Source organism: Pelophylax lessonae (genome assembly GCF_965119305.1).
Source record: "Pelophylax lessonae genome assembly, chromosome: 1".
NCBI lineage: Eukaryota > Metazoa > Chordata > Amphibia > Anura > Ranidae > Pelophylax > Pelophylax lessonae.
In genome coordinates this window covers 140,516,273-140,539,462 of record NC_138768.1, presented here as the reverse complement: position 1 = coordinate 140,539,462, position 23,190 = coordinate 140,516,273, and the positions used below count along the sequence as shown (strand labels likewise).

The following is a 23,190-nucleotide window of genomic DNA, read 5'->3' as shown; positions in this document are numbered from 1 at the left end:
TGAGGTCTCTGCGCAGCGCCAGAAACTCCAGGCTGATCGCAGACGAGCGCCTGCTCCTTCCTACCAGGCCGGAGACCGTGTATGGTTGTCCACCCGCAACCTCAACCTTCGAGTGCCCACTCCCAAGCTGGCGCCTCGCTTTGTTGGTCCCTTCCGAGTGCTTCGCAGGGTAAACCCGGTAGCCTATGCCCTTGCGCTTCCTCCTGGCATGCGGATCTCCAACGTGTTTCATGTCTCCCTGTTGAAGCCACTGGTGTGTAATCGTTTCACTTCCTCGGTTCCTCGGCCTCGTCCGGTCCAAGTGGGCAATCGTGAGGAGTATGAGGTGAGCAATATCCTGGACTCACGCCTGGTCCGCGGTCGGGTGCAGTTTTTGGTTCATTGGCGTGGTTATGGTCCAGAGGAGCGTTCCTGGGTTCCCTCCGCAGATGTCCATGCTCCTGCCTTGCTCCGTGCCTTCCACGCACGCTTCCCTCAGAAACCGTTCTTTACTCCGCGGAGGAGGGGCCCTTGAGGGGGAGGTACTGTCATGGTCTTACCTTCTTGCTGTTCTCCTTCGTTTGACATGTGCTGGCGGCCATCTTGGTTTCTGGGTTTCTTGTAGCCTCCCACTCTGCGGCTCCTCCTTCCCACTGGGAGGAGCTGGATGCCTAGCTCATATATATAGGAGGTCTGTGGCTTCAGTTCCTTGCTTGGTCCTCCTGTGTTCACATGCTTCTAAGACTGCTGCTGCTTCTGGTTCCTGATCCTGGCTTCGTCTGATTACCCTGCTGGTTCCTGATCCTGGCTTCGTCTGACTACCCTGCTGGTTCCTGATCCTGGCTTCGTCTGACTACCCTGCTGGTTCCTGATCCCGGCTTCGTCTGACTACCCTCCTGGCTCCTGACCTCTGGCTTCGCAAAGACTCTGCTTCGGTTTTGCCATCCGTTTGGACTTTTGCTTTACAGCTTGATTTTCAATAAAGCCTTCTTATTTTCACTTATCTGTTGTTGTACGTCTGGTTCATGGTTCCGTGACACAGCCCCTCACAGGCAAAGTGACGTAGGGCTACGTCACTAGCTTGTGAGGGTCTAGGGAGCGAGCGCGCGCCGCCGGAGGCGCGCTCCCGCTCCCGCGTGGTCACGGACCCCCCCCGCGCGTGTGACCGGCGGACACGATGTCCGCCCGCCACTCTGCGATCGGCGGGGGAGAGGGAGAAAGTCAGGCAGCTTGTGTAAACAAGCTGCCTGTCATTCTCCCCTCTGTATGAGAGCTGATCATATGGATCTACTATGTAGATCCGTTGATCACTCTGCATACAGCTGAAGCCACAGCCAATCACAGTTAGAATCACGCCCCTAGGGACACACACAGCCCCTCCCTCTCAAATAAAGTTAACCCCTTCACTACCAGTGTATTTTTACAGTAACAGTGCATATATATAGCACTAATTACTGTAGAAATGTCACTGGTAACCCCAAAAGTGTCAAAAATGTCAGTCAAGGGTCCGATCTGTCCGCCGCAATGTCGCAGTACCGCAAAAAAAATCGCAGATCGCCGCCATTACGCGTTAAAAAAAAAAACAACAAAAATGACAAAAATCTTTCCCTTAGTCAGTAAACGCAATAACTTTTGCGCAAACCAATCAAAATACGCTTTTTGCGATTTTTTTTTACCAAACATAGGTAGCATAAAACAAATTGGCTGAAAATGTAAAAAAATTTTGATTTTTACATTTTTTTTGGGGGGAATTTCATATAAAAAAAAGGGAAAAATATTGCTATTTTTGCAAAATTGACGCGCTTTTTTTGTTTATAGCGCGTGATCAAAAAATCGCACAGGTGATCAAATACCGCCAAAAGAAAGCTCTGTTTGTGGGAAAAAAAGGACGCCAAATTCGTTTAGGTACAGCGTCGCACGACCGCGCAATTGTCCGTTAAAGTCACGCAGTGCCGAATCGCAAAATAACCCCTGGTCGTTTAGCAGCCAAATCCTCCGGGGCGTAAGTGGTTAAACCCTAAAAGGTTACAGAGTACTTCTTGGTCATAGATTAATTCATAGACCACTGATATTAACCTCAAATAGGTCTTACAATAAGATCTGATATTAACTCCTAATATGTTACAGAGTAATTCTTAGTTCCCTGATTTTAACCCCTAATAGGTCACAGAATAATTCATAAACTTCTGATAACTCCTAATAGGTCAAAGAATAATAGGGTGTTATTATAAAAATATGGCCCTACCAGGGCATATGGTAAAGTGTAGGCTTGTGATATTAACCAGTTGACTCTTTTTACAGATACTATCACGGTATTTACAGGCCAATGTTTCAGAAATGAGACAGGAAAGGTTCTACAAACTACCTGGTTACTTAGAGAAGAGAGCTCAGATGCTAAAGATAACTGGATGCAAACAAGGTACTGTATACACCTAGTAGAATCACTGTTTAGAAGTAGAGACCATTTTAAAAGGAAGTTGGCATTTTTATCAAAGCTTTACCTTTGACCAACTATTTCAGAGGAGATCTTGGACGTCAATAGCATTCAGTGTTGCATAAAAGCCTACGTTTAGGTAAAACTAAGCTGATTTTTATAGGTAAAAATCAACACAAGGGACATCTATGTCTGCCCTTTCCGCCCCTCTCCTCCATTCATAGAAGCTGCACTATAGCTTTCAGGAATGGAGAACAGGCACATAAGTGAAAGGTCTCACTCCTCCATTCATAGAGCGCTTTTCATTGGAGGAGGGCGGTGAAAAGGGCAGGTATAGTTAGCACTCTTGATGAATGCCTGTCACAGGTCCCACAGCACCAGAAGAGTATGAGGCTGCAGAGGACAGAGAATTTCAACCCTGATAGTTGATAGTTATGGGAATGTTTGACCATTCTTCCAAAAGAACATTTGTAAGGTCAGGCACTGATGGGGACGAGAAGATCTGGCTCGCAGTCTCCGCTCTAATTCATCCCAAATGTGTTCTGTCAGCTTGAGGTCAGGACTCTGTGCAGGTCATTTTAGTTCCTCCACCCCAAACTTGCTCATCCATGTCTTTATGGACCTTGCTTTGTGCACTGGTCCAAATCATTTGGTGGAGGGAGGATTATGGTGTGGGGCTGTTTTTCAGGGGTTGGGCTTGGCCCCTTAGTTGCACTGAAGGGAACTCTTAAGGTGTCATCATACTAAGACATTTTGGACAATTTCATGCTCCCAACTTTGTTGGAACAGTTTAGGAATGGCCCCTTCCTGTTTCAACATGACTACACACCAGTGCACAAACAAGGTCCATAAAGACATGGATGAGCGAGTTTGGAGTGAAGGAACTTGACTGGCCTGCACAGAGTGCCAACCTCTACCCAATAGAACACCTTTGGGATGAAATAGAGTAGAGGCTGCGAGCCAGGCCTTCTTGTCCAGCATCAGTGCCTGACCACAGAAATGCGCTTCTGGAAGAATGGTCAAACATTCCCATAGACACACTCCTAAACCTTTTGGACAGCCTTCCCAGAAGAGGTGAAGCTGGTATAGCTGCAAAGGGTGGGCCAACTCAACACTGAACCCTACGGACTAAGACTGGAATGCCATTAAAGTTCACGTGAGTGTAAAGGCAGGCGTCCCAATACTTTTGACAATATAGTTTATATAAAGGCAGTGTCAACCTACTTATTTCTGTCATGACAGGTTTTCTTCAATGTGTCAACAATATCATATTTATATAGGGCACAGCTGCCGATTAACATCAGGAAGAAGTTAGTGGACACCTGGAATGTAAAGCTGGCCATACATGGATCAAATTTTGTCCAGATCAGCAGGGACCGGCTGAATTTCGATCCATGTTGTGGCAGACTGGTTGTACACAAGACAATCACTCTGCTTGTGTACAACCAGCCTATCGTTTGTTTCCCAAAAGATCAGTGCCGCTAGCTATAGCCGGCAATAGTGATGATCGTATTCTGACCGCTGTCAGAATATAATACCACAGCAGGGGATATTTGTTGTGGATGGGAGAATTCAGGCATTTTCTTTTGTTCAACCTGCTGGTTGAACAAAAAAATGCATAATGTATTGGCTGCCTAAGAATATGTCCCAACCGCCTGATAACTACCCAGACAGACATGTTTGTACCACACACATGTATACTCTTTGCAGACACCCATAATGCCAGCTGAAATTTAGGTGAGCAATCACTATCTAATAAGAAAATTCAACATACAGACTCATGAACAGTGAAAGGGCCCATAGACATCGTGTATGATCTTGGCTCAGTCAAAGATCAGTCCAGGGGATGTTGTTTTTTTGGTTTTATTTAAATTGGGATGGGAGAAGGGATGAGTGGGATGCTCCAACTGTTAACTATTCAAAATGCTGAGGACTCTTAACTTGGGAATGCGGCAAGGCCGCTGCATCATCCTGCGAATTGAATGAAGATGAGATAAGCGTTTCTAAAGTATTTCCCTTCAGGGTACTCCCCTAGTACCCCCTTTCTCTCTGGGCTAGCTGACACCCATTTACTGACTGCACTACCCGGAGTGGTCCCCTTCCTGGCAGACCCCTGGGCCAGATCCTCTGTACTCACGATACTGTTTTTCCAGAGTCTCGCTGGGCCCCAACTCCTCAGTCAGGTTTCCTGGACCTCTGGGTTCAGCCTCACACCACCGGTACACGAGGCCGACTGCCTGTGACCACCATCAACTGCTGCAGAAGAGGAGGCATCCGCCACCCCCCTTCTGGGACTCTGCTTCCCGCCAAAGACCTCTACCTAATGTGCCCCTGGCTTTTTATACCCTGTCCAATAATGCACCACTGTCTGTGCCAACCCACTAGGACAGTACCAAAAGCCTGTGTGTCATTGGTCAGGTTTCCTGCAGCATCCAACGAGCCTCCCCATTGGATCAGCTGGGGACACTCCCTTAGACCAAATGAATACACACTGGGCACACTGAGTAGATCTAAAAATAAATCCTGCTCCCTGATAACCAGAGTGCAGAAATAATTTGCCTGCTGCTCTTCTGGTAAGCTGAGAGAGCCAAAACTACACTCTTACCTAGCACCTGACTAGGAGGGTGCTACAATAGTAACATGTTACACCCTAATTACGGGTGTAACACACAACTTGTTACCAGAGGTGTACTTAATCTTTAAAGGATAAGTCCACCCTAAAGCCTTGTACACACGCAACGATTATCGGCCGACCGATCGGCCGTCTTTTGTCCAGTGTTGTTGTGTTGGTTGAAATGTGCTCAAGACTGCACACAAATTTTCTTGGCCAACAACAACCAACTTCAGAAGTGATGTCATGTGCTGGTTTACTTTCCGTGTGTTTTTTCTTCTCTGAGCATGCCCAGTCTTGCTCATCTGATTTTTGTCTGCCGAAATCTGTACTGACTGACGAACAATCGGCCGTTCTGTTGACGGCCAACAAAAATTTTATAGCATGCATACCAGATTTTGTTCGGCCCGAAAAGTCGCAGTCGGTTGTCGGAAGCATCATACTAACAAGCCGAAAATCGGCCGGTCGGACGTTGGCTGAAAATTCACGGCTAACAATCGTTGCGTGTGTACGAGGCATTACACTAAAATCTCTACATCTACAGACATCCACGATCTAAGACTAACCTATCTAGCCCTGTAAAGAAGAAATCAGTATACAGACCTTTTTTGAAGCCAATCCAGTCCCACGCTGAGCTGTTACTGGCAGCTTCGCTGTGAAGGCGGGTGCAGAGGAGGCAGCTGACAACAGAAACTTCGTAGTAACTCTATGGGTGATGTCACTGCCCATTCATTTCACACCCATTGTCGGTTGTGTCCTCTTCAGAGCTTCTGCTGCTGGAGACCAAACCGGAGTGGCTTCAAAAAAGGTATGTACAGTGCCTTGCGAAAGTATTCGGCCCCCTTGAACTTTGAGACCTTTTGGCACATTTCAGGCTTCAAACATAAACATATAAAACTGTAATTTTTTGTGAAGAATCAACAACAAGTGGGACACAATCATGAAGTGGAACGAAATTTATTGGATATTTCAAACTTTTTTAACAAATAAAAAACTGAAAAATTGGGCGTGCAAAATTATTTAGCCCCTTTACTTTCAATGCAGCAAACTCTCTCCAGAAGTTCAGTGAGGATCTCTGAATGATGCAATGTTGACCTAAATGACTAATGATGATAAATAGAATCCACCTGTGTGTAATCAAGTCTCCGTATAAATGCACCTGCACTGTGATATTCTCAGAGGTCTGTTTAAAGCGCCTTTCGCAAGGCACTGTATAGGGTTTTCTTCTTTACAGGGTTAGATAGGTTAGTCCTAGATTGCGGATGTCTGTAGATGTAGAGATTTTAGTGGTAGGGTGGACTCTCCCTTTAATTTTTCCCCTGTTTTTCAAGTTTATTTAATGATGAGAAGCTGAAAGTGCAGTAATCATTGACAAGCAATTAACAATATTTTGAAACAGCAACCAATTGCCATTCATCTTACACTGAGGAAAGATGGAAACTTTACCACTTTGTACATGGTCACCATTTTTCTTAAATAGGCTCTACAATATGTTGCTGCTAGTTGCTTTAGTAAAAAGCTGTGTGTAACGAAAACATTTTCTCCTTCATTCTCTTTTAGAGTTGGCTTTAATGTCTTTTACCAGATACCATAATGCCTGTCTTGGATTAAATGATGTTGGTGAAGATGAACAAACCATTTACTGCTTTTGACTTCAAAATGACTGTTAATATGAAATGAAAATCTTATTTCCAGGCAACATAACAGAACAGAGGAGAATACACGTATACATATGCAGACATTATTTGTATGGTAATTAATAATTAAAATATTAACAGGAACACAACCAGTGTCTCATTTGTTGTCCTTCAAATACTTAAGTTTATTAATATATGTGCCAAGAGGTAGCATTGTCCAAAAAGGTCAGGCCTGAGTCTTTTGCTTGTCCAAACAGCTTCTTTTAGTATAAATAAAAATTTTCATATGGAATTATTTGATCAACCAAAAGGATCCATTGATGTAGAGTAGGAGAAGCTGGTTACATCCATCTTAAAGCTCCCACCTTATGGGTCATTGTCACGTACCTGGTTGGTGAGCCTGACATGTGGAGGAAGGCCTCTTGTGCAGCTCTAGCTCGAGGGCCACTGATGGGGAGACAGTACCCGCTGGAGCACGGCGGGGTAAGAGCCCCTATGATCAGTCCAGTAGTCTATGCAGGTAGAAGCCGGGAAGGAAGCCAGGAGTAGCTGACAGCAGGCAGATGTGCCAGTAGGATAGCTGGAAGCAGGCAGACTGGCTTGGCTTGGCTGATGACAGATTGTTGGTGCACAGCAGGAAGCAGGTGCCAGACGATGCTGAGCTGGACTGAAGGAGCTGTAGCAGGCTGGAAGAGCTGGACGCAGGGTCAGACAAGTCAGGTTGGTAACAGATGGACAAATCAGGCAAATATGGCAAACAGCAGCGTAGTCGGGTTACAGGCAGTCAGCAATGGATGCAGGTCCCAGAAGATGCTGAGCTGGACTGAAGGAGCTGTAGCAGGCTGGAAGAGCTGAAAGCAGGGTCAGGTGAGCCAGGTTGGTAACAGAGGGACAGATCAGCCAAATAAGGCAGATAGCAGCTTAGTCGGGTCACAGGCAGAGTCGGCAACGGATGTAGGATTAACAGGTGTAATAGGCAAAGACCGAATCCGGGGGGGAAGCCAGGGGTCAGGACAAGTAGCAGACAGGAATAGTCCGAAGCAAGCCGGGTCAAGATCAGAGGTCAAACACATAGAGTGCAGAAACATACACAGAATTCTGAAGACCAAACAGCAATTAGCCAGTGCTGAAGTTCTGTTTAAATAGGCTGTTTGGCGCCAGCCTTGGTGACAGATGCGTGTTTGCATTCGTGCATGCACGTGTACATGTTTGCCCACATCTGTGCTGCTCCTTCTTGGCTGGCACATGCGCATACATGTGCGCCTGGAAACAGTATCTGTACTTTAGCGATGGGAAAGTAGGGGTATATGGCATAGTTCACACCAGTGCGGTCAGTTTCTTCCAGTTCCAGATAAAAAGTAGAACATACTGCATTTTTCCTGCACTGGACTGTACTGAAACATGCTAAAATGCATAAAAATACACCAGAATGCACCAGAATACATCAAAAACACATCTGACTGCAGTACAGTAAAAAAAAAAAAAAAACTGAAAAAAAAGCATTTGGAATGCACCGGGAAATGCATCAAAAACACACCAGAACACGTCAAAAACGCATTAAAAACATGCATGCAGAAATGCATCCAGATCAGATATGGAGTGTGTTTTAGTGATGTGAACCAGCCCTCACACTGTACAGGCCACAGCACCTATGTGAATGATCCCCAAGACCTCATTTACATACAGAACTTTATTAACTCAATACAGTTTTACCTTTTAGATTTCGCAGGAATTATTTAAGTTATGTTTGTTTGTGTCCGCTAATACTGATTTTTAAATGTTTTTTTTTTGTTTGTTTTTTTTGGGGGGGGGGGGGTCCTTGTCAGGTGGCAGTGGCGACTGGTGCTCAAAATTTTTGTGGGGGCGCAAAAAGGAAAATGTAATAGGTATTGCTTCGCGCCAAAAAACGCAGTAAAAAATTGCGTGACTTTGAAGTCATGGTACAGGCATGGCACAGGTGATGGTATAGGCATGGCATAGGTGATGGTACAGGAGATGGTATAGGCATGGCACAGATATGGTATAGGCATGTCACAGGTCGTGGTACAGGAGATGGTATATGCCCCCTTTCAATGCAGAGACCAGCGTACATGCCCCTTTCAATGCAGAGACCAGCGTACATGCCCCCTTTCAATGCAGAGACCAGCGTGCGTGCCCCCTTTAATGCAGAGATCAGCGTGCGTGCCCCCTTCAATGCAATGAACACTGTGCTGTGCCCCCTTCAATGCAATGAACACTGTGCTGTGCCCCCTTCAATGCAATAAACACTGTGCTGTGCCCCCTTCAATGCAATAAACACTGTGCTGTGCCCCCTTCAATGCAATAAACACTGTGCTGTGCCCCCTTCAATGCAATAAACACTGTGCCCCCTTCAATGCAATGAACAATGTGCTGTGCCCCCTTCAATGCAATGAACAATGTGCTGTGACCCCTTCAATGCAATAAACACTGTGCTGTGCCCCCTTCAATGCAATAAACACTGTGCTGTGACCCCTTCAATGCAATGAACAATGTGCTGTGACCCCTTCAATGCAATGAACAATGTGCTGTGACCCCTTCAATGCAATAAACACTGTGCTGTGACCCCTTCAATGCAATAAACACTGTGCTGTGACCCCTTTAATGCAATAAACACTGTGCTGTGACCCCTTCAATGCAATAAACACTGTGCTGTGACCCCTTCAATGCAATAAACACTGTGCTGTGCCCCTTTCAATGCAATGAACACTGTGCTGTGCCCCCACAATGCAGAGTTCAGCGTGTGTGCCCCCTTCAATGCAACTGTGCTGTGCCCCCTTCAATGCAATGAACACTGTTCCGTGCCCCCATCAATGCAGAGTTCAGCGTGCGTGCCCCTTTCAATGCAGAGCGCCACAGCATTGTCCCCAATCACTGCAGAGCGCCACAGCATTGTCCCCAATGATTGCAGAGTGCCACAGAATTGTACCCCAATGATTGCAGAGTGCCCACAGCATTGTACCCCAATGATTGCAGAGTGCCACAGAATTGTACCCCAATGATTGCAGAGTGCCACAGCATTGTACTCCAATGATTGCAGAGTGCCCACAGCATTGTACCCCAATGATTGTAGAGTGCCCACAGCATTGTACCCTAATGATTGCAGAGTGCCCACAGCATTGTACCCCACAGGGTTTACTTACAATATAACCAGTCCTAATACTTGGTAATCCCACCATAAAGAGCCTTGTTCAGACACTTCCTTTTATGGGGTGACAACGCCCTATCCCTGCCTCCCACTCATGCTTCTGTGTTGTCACACTGCACCAAAGAGGATTACATGTGGCCATATCAACTCCCAATAAGCAGATATAGTCCACTGATGTTCCGGTCAGGAAACTCGTCCTGAGAAAAGCATTGTCTAGCAGTCACACTCATCTGATGGCAGAGCTGGGACAAGGGGTGAGCAGGAGAGAAAGTTGCCCTGGGCGCAGTGAAGCAAAGGGCAATGAATGGGCACAGGGTGAAACACCCATTCTATGTTTATGCATTAACAGTGGGGAAGGGGGATTCAATTGTGGATCCTTGCCTGGGCCTTAGACAATCCTGTCTCAGTACTGTCTGATGGGGACACTCATTGCATGCATATCATACACAGTGCTTTAGCCTGCTATATATTATCAGGCACAGGGGCGTAGATAAGGAGGGGACATATGGGGGGTCCAAACCCCTCTAAAGCATCCTGGCTGGTGGCTGCTTTAGGGCTTTAAGAACATTGAGTTTTAATCTCATTGAGATTTATGTGATGTTTATCTTCTAGGAAATCCTACGTGATCAATGGTGGGACCTGGTTTGAGATCATCCCCACCAAGCGGGAATGTGCCACCACCAAGCAACAGATCTGTGAGGACATCTACAATTTCATGGAGAACCTAGCACTGCTGGGCTGTAGTCACTAATCATCCGGTGACACCATGGATCACCATTATTCTTCTGTCCTCTCATAATCCATTCACCCGCAACCGGAGTGTACAGGCTGCATTGGAGCCCCAAAACCACCTCCAGTGACAGGAACTCCCCCAGGTAGCAGCCGCCAACGCCAATATATACACATATGTACACGGTTGGTGATCGCACACACACATACTTACCGGTGGTGGTCTGGTCCCGGATCGATCCGATTCTGGTCCGGTGACTCCGGTCTCCTCTCCGCTCTCTGCCGGTCCTCTCCGCTCTCTCCCGCCGTGTCCGTCCACTAGGCACTTGACTCGTGACTGACGCACGCGACGTGACGTCAGCGGGGTCAGTATGGGGCCATGGGATGTCCTGGATGATTATTGGTCCAGGCTGTAGACTGTACCAATCACAGCCAGGATATCAGAAAGTGGGGGTGTCCAATCGCAAAGACTTGCGCCCAGGTTACGCCCCCAGAAGGCAGCCAATCGGCGCCTCTTCTGGGACGTAACTCCCCCCCAGCCACCAGTTCCTTCACAGAGGCCGGCGAACCAATTTTTTTTTGGTGCAGATGCGCTGCGAATTCAGCTATACAAAGTGTATGGCTAAACTCGCATCTGCACAGGAGATCGCATGTGACGAAGGAGCAGTGCGCTCCGAATTACATGCGATCAGCGCATCCGCACTAATGTGAACCGGCTCTGAGTTGGATAAATAAGGCCGCGGCCATTTATTACTGGTTTAAATTTTATTTTATAAATAAACACATCAACATCATAACAAAACTTTAACAACCTAGTCACTACAACTCAGGTTGTACAAACAATTTTCCAAAATCACATATAAACCAATAACATTATACATAATACTTCGTCCCCCTCTGCCGCAGCAGAGGTGACCCTACCACGTAATAATTTGGCAGCAACAAACCAAAAGGGAGAGGGGGAGGGCAGCACCACAGTTTCTGATTTCTGAAAAAGATTGAGCTCTGATGGCTATAGCACCTCAATAAATACCCCCAGAATCGGTTCTGGAATAAACTGGTGGGCATTCAGGCGGGAGAAAAGAGCGGGAAGGGGCTCATTCTGAACTAAAAATAGGGTTTAAGCCTAAAATTCCCCAGATACACTACCTAGTCTCCCCAGATACCAGCATAAAGAGCGGGAAATTTGAACGAGAAGGAGGCTACCTTGACCCTTACCCTTAGAGTAAAAAGGTCAACCTAACCTTTACCTCAAAGAAACAGAGCCTTATTTAACCACTTGCCGACCAGTCACGTTGACTGTACTGCGGCAAAGTGGCTCGTTCCCGTCCAGCGACGTAGACCTATGTCGCTGGACTCCTCCCCTTGTGGGCGGCGCACGCGCGACGCCGGAGGCTCTTCTCCGCCGCTGTATTCAATCACAGCGGAAGTCGGGCCAGGGGAGGAGCGGTGGTGATCACCGCCTCTCTTCCCCAATCGTCGGGGAATCGAATGTGGAGATCCGCCCGCTTGTGGAAACAAAGCGGGCGGATCTCCTAAGTGACAGACAGTGTCAGATTGCAGGGTCCAGCATAGCTGATATCAAAAAGGGGGGGATAACTGCGCTAACTCCTCTGAATAAGCAGCAACTTAAATTGCGACAAACAACTAAACACGATACATATAAGTAAGTTGCGCTAAATTGAATAATAAAAAATATTAATCAGATGTGAAAGGTAGGGATGGTAAAGCCATACACTAAATGATGTGAGACCACAGATAAATTGTCCAAATGTTCTTGGAATTAATCCAAAGATAAGGAATCTGCACTAATCCAAGGTTAAATAATGAAGCCACCAGGTGTACAATCTCCTTACCAAATGCAGGTAAAAATTACGCCCAAATATCAAAGTGGTAATTCTAATAAAGTGACTTCAAAGTGACTCCTCAGATTTGAATGATGTCTCAGTATTCAAACGTCAAGTGCATGTGAAAAGAGAAAAACTTCCATAGCATAATACTGTTTCGGTGTGTCACTAGTCATGCAAGTCACCCGAGGTATGTGCCACCACCAAATGCTGATCGCTAACCGGACATGTAGTGAATGAGAGTGAAGTAAAGCACCAACACCCTTAAATCCAATCTGCTTACCAGAGGACAGATATACAGCGTGAATTCAAAAGAAAGCAACCTAAATTGGCCACCAAAGTTGAAAGGGACCACCACCGACAACACAGCCGCTTACCAGACAAGGGTAACAAATGCGCCAGTAACAGTCTGATGGAGATGTCTTCAAATGATGCCAAGATGACTGAACCGAATGCTCCAAGGGATCCAAATAGCAGGTTATGTGAAAAAAGCAAAGCGCTCCAATAGTGTAAAACCAAAGATTTATTAATATAAAATAAAGAGAGCAACTTACAAGCAAAGTATTATGGAAAGCGTGGGTATGAATGAGCCGCCGGCCGGTCGGCTCCTCCGCCCGTCCTCAGACTCGAAAGGGTGACGTCAGCACGGTCGTTGGTTTTACACTATTGGATCGCTTATCCGGTCTCCCACAGCACACAGAACATGGAAATGCAATTATTTTAGTAAATATAAACTGCTAAATACCTTTTCTCATCAGCAGTATATAGCAGTCTTGTGACTTCTGTGTCAGGCTGAGCACTGGTTAAAGCTTGTAGGAGTTTTCATTTTCCTCTGACTGTCCTATGAGGCTGCATGACTCCTGACACTCTGTCTGGACAGTGTTGATTGGCCCTGTGCCGATCACATGCACCCTTCCAAAAAAAAAAAAACCTCTCTAGCAATACCCCCCAAACTGAGCATGTGCAGCTTGCCCCCAAGGATCAGGAGATGGATTGGGGACTGTGGAAGAAGGGGAGGATCAGAGAAGACAGGATCAAACAGCGATTTTACACAATACAGATGATTAACCCCTTAGGTTCCCCAGTGAGTATAACAAGCATGCTTTACTACAAATATAGACTGATTTTACTGTTGTGGGTTTAGTAACACTTTTAACTTGAGGTGAGATTTGCAGCCATATGACTATAGTTTTCAGATCTCTTTGGCGGAAAATAGCTGTCACTTTTTGACAACAAGGATCCTTCTACTTGGTGAGTTATGTAAAGTATGCACATATTGTCCGTACATGTGGCTTACTGTTTTCAAAGAGAACCTTGTCTTTCCTATGAGTCTGCAAACAAGACAAACATTCCACTCTTTCATAATCCAAAGTCAATATAAAGGACAAACCTTGTAGCTAACACATTATTATTTTTACTTTCGTTTCTTTCCTGAAGGTTTGCTTCCTTTCTTTTTGGGTGTCTACGGAAGACAAAAAACATACTGCATATTTAGTGGATTATATTTCCCTTTTTTTCACGTGATATTTACGAGTCATTAGTGTCTGTTCTTCCTGTTCTTCATTTGCAGCCTGAGAGAGCAAAACCTGTTTTAAAGAACACCATTGAGTAATTTCAGTGAGTACATATTTTAGGATTTTGTTTTTGGTAAATTTTTATGATTTAAATGTGAATTTTTAAATGTGACAGTGATTTAAATGTGAATTTTTATATGTGACAGTGATATAAGAATCCTGTTTAGTGTGGTCAGTTTTTGATAGGAAAGCAGAGGGACTGACAGGAACACCAGGGATTTCACATAAAGGAAGCAATACAAAGAGAGCAGGATGCTTTCTCATACAAGTACATGGTACAGATGGCACATATCAGGAATATGAAGTGTTGGGGTAATATATTATTTAAGCTGCAAAGGCAGCAGCTGAGGGTGTACATATGCTTTGCTGCAGTAGGAATTATACATACCAAATCTAAGGGGGAAGAGGGGTGGGGAAAGGAAAACGGGAAGGAGGGAAGGGGGGGGGGGAGGGGGTGGTAAAGGGGGGAGGGGGAAAGAGAGGAGGGAAAAGGGAAAAGAGAGAAAATGCTAGCAGGTTTTATTATTATTAAAAGTAGAATGGTGGTAAAGGACTGACCTGTGATGATGATCACAAGTAGAAAATGCCTAGTAACAGAGGTGCTTTAAAGTATTTAAAATTTAGCTGGAGTGTTAGGGGACAGAGGTCACCTAAAGTAAAGTTAAAAAGCGCCAGCGCTGCTGTCAGGAAAAAGCAGCGTCAAAAACATGCTGTTAGCTGTGTTTATGAAAAGCGTTTATGGGCCTCTGTTGGCATTAGCCTGTTTTGACATTTTTTCAGTACAAACACTCCCTATAATGTAAAAATGCCTAAAAATGCCAAACGCGGCTAAAGGCCTGTTAAAGTATTTAGCCGCGTTTTTTGCCATTTTGTGTTTTTACTGCTCAACAGGCTCTGCTCCTGGACGCACATTTTGTCGTTTTTTTCTGCGGCCCCTAAGGGCTTATGTCTCCAAACGCCTCTGAAAGTTTACGTGTGCATGGACACATAGGATAACATGGAGGGAAGTTTAGAGACAGTAAAAAAAAATAAAATAAACGTCCCTAACAGCAGCTAAAAAAATGTCCTATGTGCATGAGGCCTGATACATACCTCCCAACCCTTGGAACTTGAAGAGAGGCACTCGGGATGTGCATTGTAGAAGACATGTGGCACTGCTGGGCACTGAGAGGTGGCACTGACGGGCGGCACTGATGGGCACTTAGAGTCGGCACTGATGGACACTGATGGGTGGCACTGATGGACACTGACGGGTGGCACTGATGAGCACTGATGGGCGGCACTGATGAGCACTGATGGGCAGCACCATCAGTGTCCACACTCAGTGCCCATAGTGCTGCTAGTCAGTGCGCATCAGTGCCTAGATGAGCAGGCACTGATGGGCACTGACTGGCAGCACTATGGGTACTGATTGTGGGCACTGATGTCGGGCACTGTGGGCAGTTATGGCATTTTATTTTCCTCTTGTGTAATCAGGGCACTGGTGATCAGTGCCCTGATTAAATTTCTCTGTGTCACCTATGAGGAGGAGCCGCTGATCGGCTCTCCTCTTCCTCACACACAGTCTCTGTGTGAGCCGGAAAGGAGAGCTGGCAATGAGAGATGATCTCATATGTTTACATTTGAGATCATCTCTCATTGGATGTTCTGATTGTGTGGCAAATGGCCGCTGTGATTGGCCATTCACCACGATCTGTGATTGGCTGTGTCCAAGGGACACGGCCGACACAGATTTTCCCCGATGCGCGCGTGCGGGGAGCCTGTTACTGGGAGGCCGTTTAAAGATGGCCTCCCGGAAATTAGAGCCTGCGCTGTAGCCGTCTTTCGGCTATAGCGCGGGCGGGAACTAGTTAATATATATTTATAATGTATATTAATAATATATATTAAAATATATTATTAATATATTTATATATTTAAATATATTAGTTTATTCATTAATTAAATAATACATTCATTTTATATAATATTTTATTATAATTTAATATAATATATATATTTTTTTATATAAATGATCACATGACCTCTGTTCTCAGCTGCATAAGGGGCTTGGAGAGGTGGGAGTGGAGATTGCAGGGGTGCATGTCATCAAGTGTCAGAGAATGAACAGTGCACTGATCTTCCCAGATTTTATTGCTTTAACCAGTTGCCGACTGCGCACAGTATATTTACTGCGGCAGTCAGCCCCGGCCAGGCAGAGTGACGTAGGTCTACGTCGCTCGCCTGTCACCGGGTTTTGAGCCAATAGCGGGTGAGCGCGCGCCCGCTGAGGCACGCACCCGCCTCGGCTCGTTCACAGAGGAGTGCGGGCGTGTGACCGGCGGACCCGATGTCCGCCGGTCACACTACGATCGTCGGTACAGCGGGAGAAAGGCGGGCGGCTTATGTAAACAAGCTGCCTGTCATTCTCCCCTGTGTAAAAATGGAGATCAGACGGTTCTACTATGTAGAACCGTTGATCTCTGTTTTTACAATAGTAGACCTGTCCCACGACAGTTAGAAACACACCCCTAGGACACACTTAACCCCTCCCTCTCCAATACAGTTAACCCCTTCCCTGCCAGTGTCATTTTTGCAGTAACAGTGCATATGTATAGCACTGATTACTGCAGTAATGTCACTGGTACCCCCAAAAGTGTCAAAAATGTCAGTCAAGGGTCCGATCTGTCCGCCGCAATGTCGCAGTACCGCAAAAAAAATCGCAGATCGTCGCCATTACTTGTTAAAAAAAAAAAACACCAAAAATGACACCAAAAATCTTTCCCTTTGTTAGTAAACGCGATAACTTTTGCGCAAACCAATCAAAATACGCTTTTTGCGATTTCTTTTACCAAACATATGTAGCATAAAACAAATTGGCCGAAAATGTTAAAAAATTTAGATTTTTACATTTTTGGGGGGGGGGGGGGGGGAATTTCATATAAAAAAAAGTGAAAAATATTGTTATTTTTGCAAAATTTACGCTCTTTTTTTGTTTATAGCGCATGATCAAAAAATCGCACAGGTGATCAAATACCACCAAAAGAAAGCTCTGTTTGTGGGAAAAAAAGGACGTGAAATTCATTTAGGTACAGCGTCGCACGCCCGCGCAATTGTCCGTTGTAAAAAATCGCAAAAAACCCCCTGGTCAGGAAGGGGGTAAAATCTTCCGGGGCTTAAGTGGTTAAGGTCCATGAGAGAATGTCCTGGTGTCAGTGGAGGGAATAAATGTACAGTGTCAGTGGGTGAAAAATATGACATCAGTAGGAGAAAGAAAATTCTTGGCATTGGTAGTCAGTGGGAAAGATCACTGGCTTAGAGTCAGTAGCAGTAGAGAAAATCATAGGGTCAGTGGCTAATGGGAGCAAAAATCCCTATGTTTGGAAGACAGTGGGAAGAAAAATAACTGGATGTAAAGGTCAATGGGAGAAAAAAAATGCCCAGCGTTGGTGGTCAGTGAGATAAAAAAAAAATACTTGGCATCAGTGTCTGTGGGAGGAAGAATGCTTGGATGCCAATGGCCAGTGAGGAAAATAAAGCATTGGTGTCAGTGGGGAAGAAAAAAAATGCATTAGTGTTTGTGGGGTGAAACAAAAGAAATGAATACATTAGTATCATTGGAGTGAAAGAAAGCATTGTCAGTCAGTGGTGGACAAGATGACACTGGTGGCCAGTGTTGGTGTGTTTGGGGGGGGGGGGTGTCAGTGTGGGCTAGGAAAGACATTGGTTGTCAGTGCGGGGGTGTTAAGAATCCTGCCCCACTGCTCTCGCTCTACCTCCTTCTCTTGCTTAGAATATACGCTGAATACCTACTGCCAGGAAGGAGATTACTCCACTGGACAGCTTGTAAAAGGACTGAACTCAGGTGCTGGGATGAGTGTTCTGGTGCTCGGCCCTGGGCCAGTACAGGCATTAATTGGACACTCCCAGTCAGGGCTGAGAGAAATCACGGAGCCCCGTACAGACTACCTGACAGGCCCCCCCCCCCCCCCCAAGAAAATATTAAAGCTATATTTTGATAAAAATACAATAAAATCATTATTATCAGACACAATTACAATATAACACACAGAATTACTGCTAAATCTAAAAGATGAAACTGAGTTGATAAATAAATGTGTGTGTGTGTGTGGGGGGGGGGGGGGTTTGGGGCTCATGCACATGGGTGCTGTTGTCTGTACAGTGTGAATCAGTGGTTCATTTATGTGGCTTGAGCCACTTGGAGCTGTACGAACACAGCTGCAGGTCCTTATCTGACAGGCGTAGGGATGCAGGTGTACAGCACAGTGTGCATTTGGGGACCACTCACCTGCACACCTGTCCAATTAGGTCCTGCAGATGTGTTCATACAGGCACTGCAACCCCATAGAATGACAGGAGGCTCCAGCCCAAACCTCTCCTTCACACAGCCTGTGGGAATGAGCCCTTAATTATATTTTCCAAACCTAAAAACAGATTTCTCCAGTGGTGTGCGGTCACTACTGAGAAGGATTCCATCTTTATCTGGCCTTCTCGCAGGTGTCATGGTCACAGCACGGCTCTCTTAATAAATACTATGCCGTTCATTGAGAGCGCTGTGCACATGTGCTGGTGCTATCACCGGCTGCTACGTTTAGGTGATATTCACTGAACCTACAGGTAAGCCCTATTATAGGCTTACCTGTAGATACAAGATAAAAAAATTGAGTTTACTACTGTCAGATCAGTTAGTAAATAGGTAAATAGAAGGAGTTGATACATGGATTTGCAGAGGGAACTGACAGTATAGAGGAGAAGAAGCAAAGCTGCATAGATCAGGAAGCAGTCTGGGGGAGAGGAGTGGGAAGCCCAGCTACATAAAGCCCACTAAACTGCACTGGGACAAGATAACAGGCAGCTATGGAACCGGTGTAACAGTAAATTCTTCACCCCATGGGAATGCAGCTGATCAGTTTTGACTGTGTCAGGAAGACAGAGCAATTGGGGAGAGAGATGAAAAAAATATACAGGCTGGGACAAGGAGTATAGGAAGAACTGCAGGGAGAGAAACAAAGCTACAGAGATAACAAACTCAGGAGCAGAGCTAACATTAGAGCCAGCGCTGAGAGGGGGGGCACACAGGGAGGGGGATTAGTGAGGGGCAATTGTCTTTTTCTCAGCAGATAAAAGCTGGCAGCAGGGAGAGGGGGAGAGATCAGTTTTCAGCTACTGGAAGAAGATTTCTGTAAATGTCGTTCATCACGAATCCCCCTCCCTGTGTGGGCCCCCCTGTGTGCTTAGGCCCCCTACAAGTGGACCAGTGGTGCCCCCCCTATCAGCAGCCCTGATCTCAGGAATGGAGTGGGCTATGATATGTAAGGAGGTAGGGAGCTAAGCTAGGGAATTGAGCATTTTCTATAGGGGTCAAAATTTCAACGGAAATTCTAAAGCCCAGGTAAAGAAAATATCATTTATGGGAACAAATAATAAGTATTTGAAATAACTTGATTTTTCTGTGCTTTTGCCTGCAATTATTTTACGCTAATTACAGTGTGTAACTAAAGTCCAGATTCAGCCAAAACCTTTTATTTTGTTTTGGATTAAGTAGGGAATGGTTAGGAACTATATAAATCAAAAAAAATTCTGCGCTAAGTTAAAAATAATTGTGAAAAATGTGATACAAAACAAGCTGCATACACAGACTCATAGAACAAAGTCCAAATAATATGTACCAAATATGTGTTTCGCTAAGGAATGAATATTTAACAAGTGAAAAAAACAAACACCAAACAATAAAAAATGATATACAAGTGATGTGAACACCCTGTAAAGGTGAGAATGGTATGAACCAATATTAAGAAGGACTACCAATCCCAGCATGTATAATTATAGTAACCAAAAAACGTTTTAGAAATGTCCTCCAATACTAAATGGTCCCAAAAATTGTTAAAAAGTCTTTAAGTGAAAAATAAGGAGAAATAAAAAGTGCCCAAGGGGAGTGGTGAATCACACTTGAAAGGAACCACAAGTCCCAGCAATGGCAGAGTGTCCAATTAAGCTTTTTGATATTCTGCTGAAGAAGACTGATATTGAAACCAAGTGGCCCAAATGGTAATGTATTTGGTATGAGTATCTTTAGCTACTGCTATCAATTGTTCCATTTCTTCAATTTTGTTGATTAGCTTAATCCATGCCTGGAGGGATGGTATTTTTGTTGTGCCCCGGTGTACTGGAATGCTCATTTTGGCAGCATTGATTATAGTTACTGCGAGGGATTTTGTCCAATTAAGCATCCAATGGGTGGCACCCGTGACCAAGAAAGAATTTATGGTAGGCTGCTTACGAGACCCTTATGGTAATCTAATCTAATAGATAGACCACAAATCGCTTGGCAATGGGGCGAGTCCAAAGGATCCCACAGGACACTCCTCGGAATTCACCTAGGCAGCAGATACAGGGAGGGCTGGAGCAGATGTCATCAAAGTAAAGCCAATCCTCACATTATGATAAGTAAGGCCCATACATGAATAATCCAGGAAAGAAAAGAGGCACATAGCGTGATACCGTAACAATAAAAAATGAATTTATTTAAAATTGCACTTACTTCCAACATAGTAGCAGTATTTTTGGGACCATTTAGTATTGGAGGACGTTTCTAAAAAATGTTTTGATTACTATAATTATACATGCTTGGATGAGTAGTCCCTCTTAATATTGGTTCATACCATTCTCACACCTTTACAGGGTGTTCATATCACTTGTATATCATTTTTTATTGTTTGGTGTTTGTTTTTCACTTGTTCATTAATGGTTAGGAACTGCCTGATTTTATTGCTATCTATGTTCCTATTGAGAACAGCACAGGAAGCAAAAGGAAATCTTTTCAACAGGGCCCCAGATTAGAACACATTTTTATCTGTGCCGTCCAGAGTTGTATAAAGTACTCGAAACCCATACTTGAGTAAAAGTACAAGTGCTCGATCAAAAAGTGACTTGAGTAGAAGTAATAAAGTATTCAACATTTTTTGTACTTAAGTATTGCAAGTAGTTTTTTTTAAAATGTTGCTACTCAAGTACTGAAAGTAAAAGTACCAGTAGTTTTGAAAAAAAAATTGCTACTCAAGTACTGAAAGTAAAAGTACAAGTACTGTGTTATGTAGTTATTAAAGAAAGAAGTCAAAAGTTTGAACATTATATTGTTTTTTATTATTTCAAATGCAGCTTTTATTTATACATACAGTAGCATTTATTTTCGTATGCGCTGATAATACACGTTTTGAGCTTCATGAATCCTGCCACCTACTGTTCTGGCAGTGGTAATTTTTATAATAGTAACGAGTAACTATGCAGCACAAAAAAAAAATATTGGAGTAGAAGTATTGAAATCATCGAAAAAATGTAGTGAAGTAAAAGTGGAAGTAGGAGAAAAAAATTCTACTCCAGGAAAGTACAGATACCGCCTTTCGGTACTTAAGTACAGTAGTGAAGTAGTTCTACTTAGTTACTATACATCTCTGGTGCCGTCCTGTCCAGGTGACAACCACTTTCCCCATTTTCTTGGTAGCACAGTGACAGGAATGAAGTGAAAATATTTCTAATGGAATCACACAGAGAATTAAAAGCTCTTCCTAACTCAATCCAAAAATACACTGGAAATACAGTAAGCTGGCCAATAAAGGGTTCGAATCTCAAGCTGTTAGTGGCCCTGCCGCCACAAATAAGAATGACAAGCTTTAATTAAATTATTGTAGGAGACGGTAGAAAGTTTGTGTTGGCTGAACATGTGTTGGATGTGGTCAATGTTCAGGTATTCAGACAGTCTGAATACAGTAGATTGCAAGGAAAATTCCTCCATCTATGCTCTTTAGGGAATCAAGTGTTTTCTCTCGCTTGAATTAGAGAAATCTTAATTTATATGGCTTCAATGAAAGAAAACAGAACCGAAAACTTTCAAACATTTTATTGTAAAATTGAATTTTAGGAGGGAAAATGGCTTCTGAAGACCGTACTGATGGCAAAGAGGAGAAAGGGAATCAGCCTCACCCAATAAAGTCTATAATGGATTCAATTTTTAATTTCAACTGGGAAAAATTTACCACTGATTTCGAAGAACAATATGCTGCCATACATAAGCAGATGGAAACAAGTAAAAAAACAGAAATGAGATGTGAAGCCAGGAGGTTAAAATCATTCCAAGCTTTAAAAGATTCCAATGCTGAAAAGTTTTCATGGTGGTCTCCATCAGAGATGGCCAGCGCTGGGTTATATCATACTGGAGTCAGTAATAGTCTTCAGTGCTTTTGCTGTGGGGTTGTCATCAACAAAAGACCTTTGACATATCCACCAAAGACACTGCATGTTTTGGAAAGCCCAAGCTGTCCTTTCATGAAAGGAGAAGATGTTGGTAATATTTCTAAGTTTGAGGTCCGTGTTCAGCCCCCAGATCTTAATGTGTCTCTAGGAGCCTACACAACCGAGGAAGTCCGACACAAGTCCTTCACAAATTGGCCTTCCTATGCCATGATTCAACCAGATCAGCTCGTCAGTGCTGGATTCTTCTTTACTGGTAAGTTAACAATGCACTAATGACGTAATATTAAACCCTCATTTTTTTAAGCACTTTCAGCAGCTGATTTAATCACTTAGGCCTGGTTCACATCTAAAATACAAAAGGGGTGCAGCGCTAAAAATACATATAAAATCACATGGATTAATAAAAGCAATGTCCAAGCAATAAATACATAAATGAATAAATGTATAGGAGAAAGTCCATAAACTTCACAGAGCCAAGCATAAAGGTAAGGATAAAGGAGACCCGTGCTGTAAGGGATGAGTATTGCACCACTTCATTCGTGACTCCACCACCACAGTAAGTGCTAGCCTCTCACCTCCATTAATTGACCGCATGGGCCATTGTGCTTTAAATCAGCATACCAGATAAACTCCTGCAATCCCGATCTCCTATGCTTTATTAATTCCAGATAACTCAGCAGCTCAGCGGTTAAACGTCCCCCAAAAAAGAGATAATAGGGACATCTAGTGCTCTCCGTTTAATAAGATATTTTATTGCAAGGTAAAAGATACTACTTACAAAGGATGGCACTTTCCTAGTGCATATAGATCAGCAAGGAACATAGAACACAATGTGCTCGAGTGTACGATCCCTTCGGAGCGTCGCGGGTGACGTCACAGCTCCTCCCCCGCTTGGCTCTGTGAAGTTTATGGACTTTCTCCTATACATTTATTCATTTATGTATTTATTGCTTGGACATTGCT

The 23,190-nt window shown here is 44.3% G+C and overlaps 2 protein-coding genes across 3 annotated transcripts in view; both read left to right on the top strand.

The window, feature by feature from the left end:
- The window catches only part of LOC309555209 (avidin-like), a gene marked incomplete at both ends in the record, with an annotated part of 33,440 nt that extends 26,822 nt beyond the window's left edge, over positions 1–6,618 (top strand). Inside the window, 2 exons of the mRNA XM_082257083.1 lie at positions 2,281–2,398; positions 6,585–6,618. Of these exons, the coding sequence (XP_082113209.1) occupies positions 2,281–2,398; positions 6,585–6,618 (152 nt within the window). The remainder of the gene's footprint in view (positions 1–2,280; positions 2,399–6,584) is intronic.
- Positions 6,619–13,964: 7,346 nt separating this feature from the next.
- The window catches only part of LOC309555178 (baculoviral IAP repeat-containing protein 1e-like), a 108,546-nt gene continuing 99,320 nt past the window's right edge, over positions 13,965–23,190 (top strand). For both annotated transcript variants that reach the window (XM_082257022.1, XM_082257021.1), the window contains exons 1-2: positions 13,965–14,020; positions 21,896–22,480. In XM_082257022.1, coding sequence (XP_082113148.1) covers positions 21,904–22,480 — 577 coding nt within the window. In that variant the 5' untranslated portion in view covers positions 13,965–14,020; positions 21,896–21,903. The remainder of the gene's footprint in view (positions 14,021–21,895; positions 22,481–23,190) is intronic.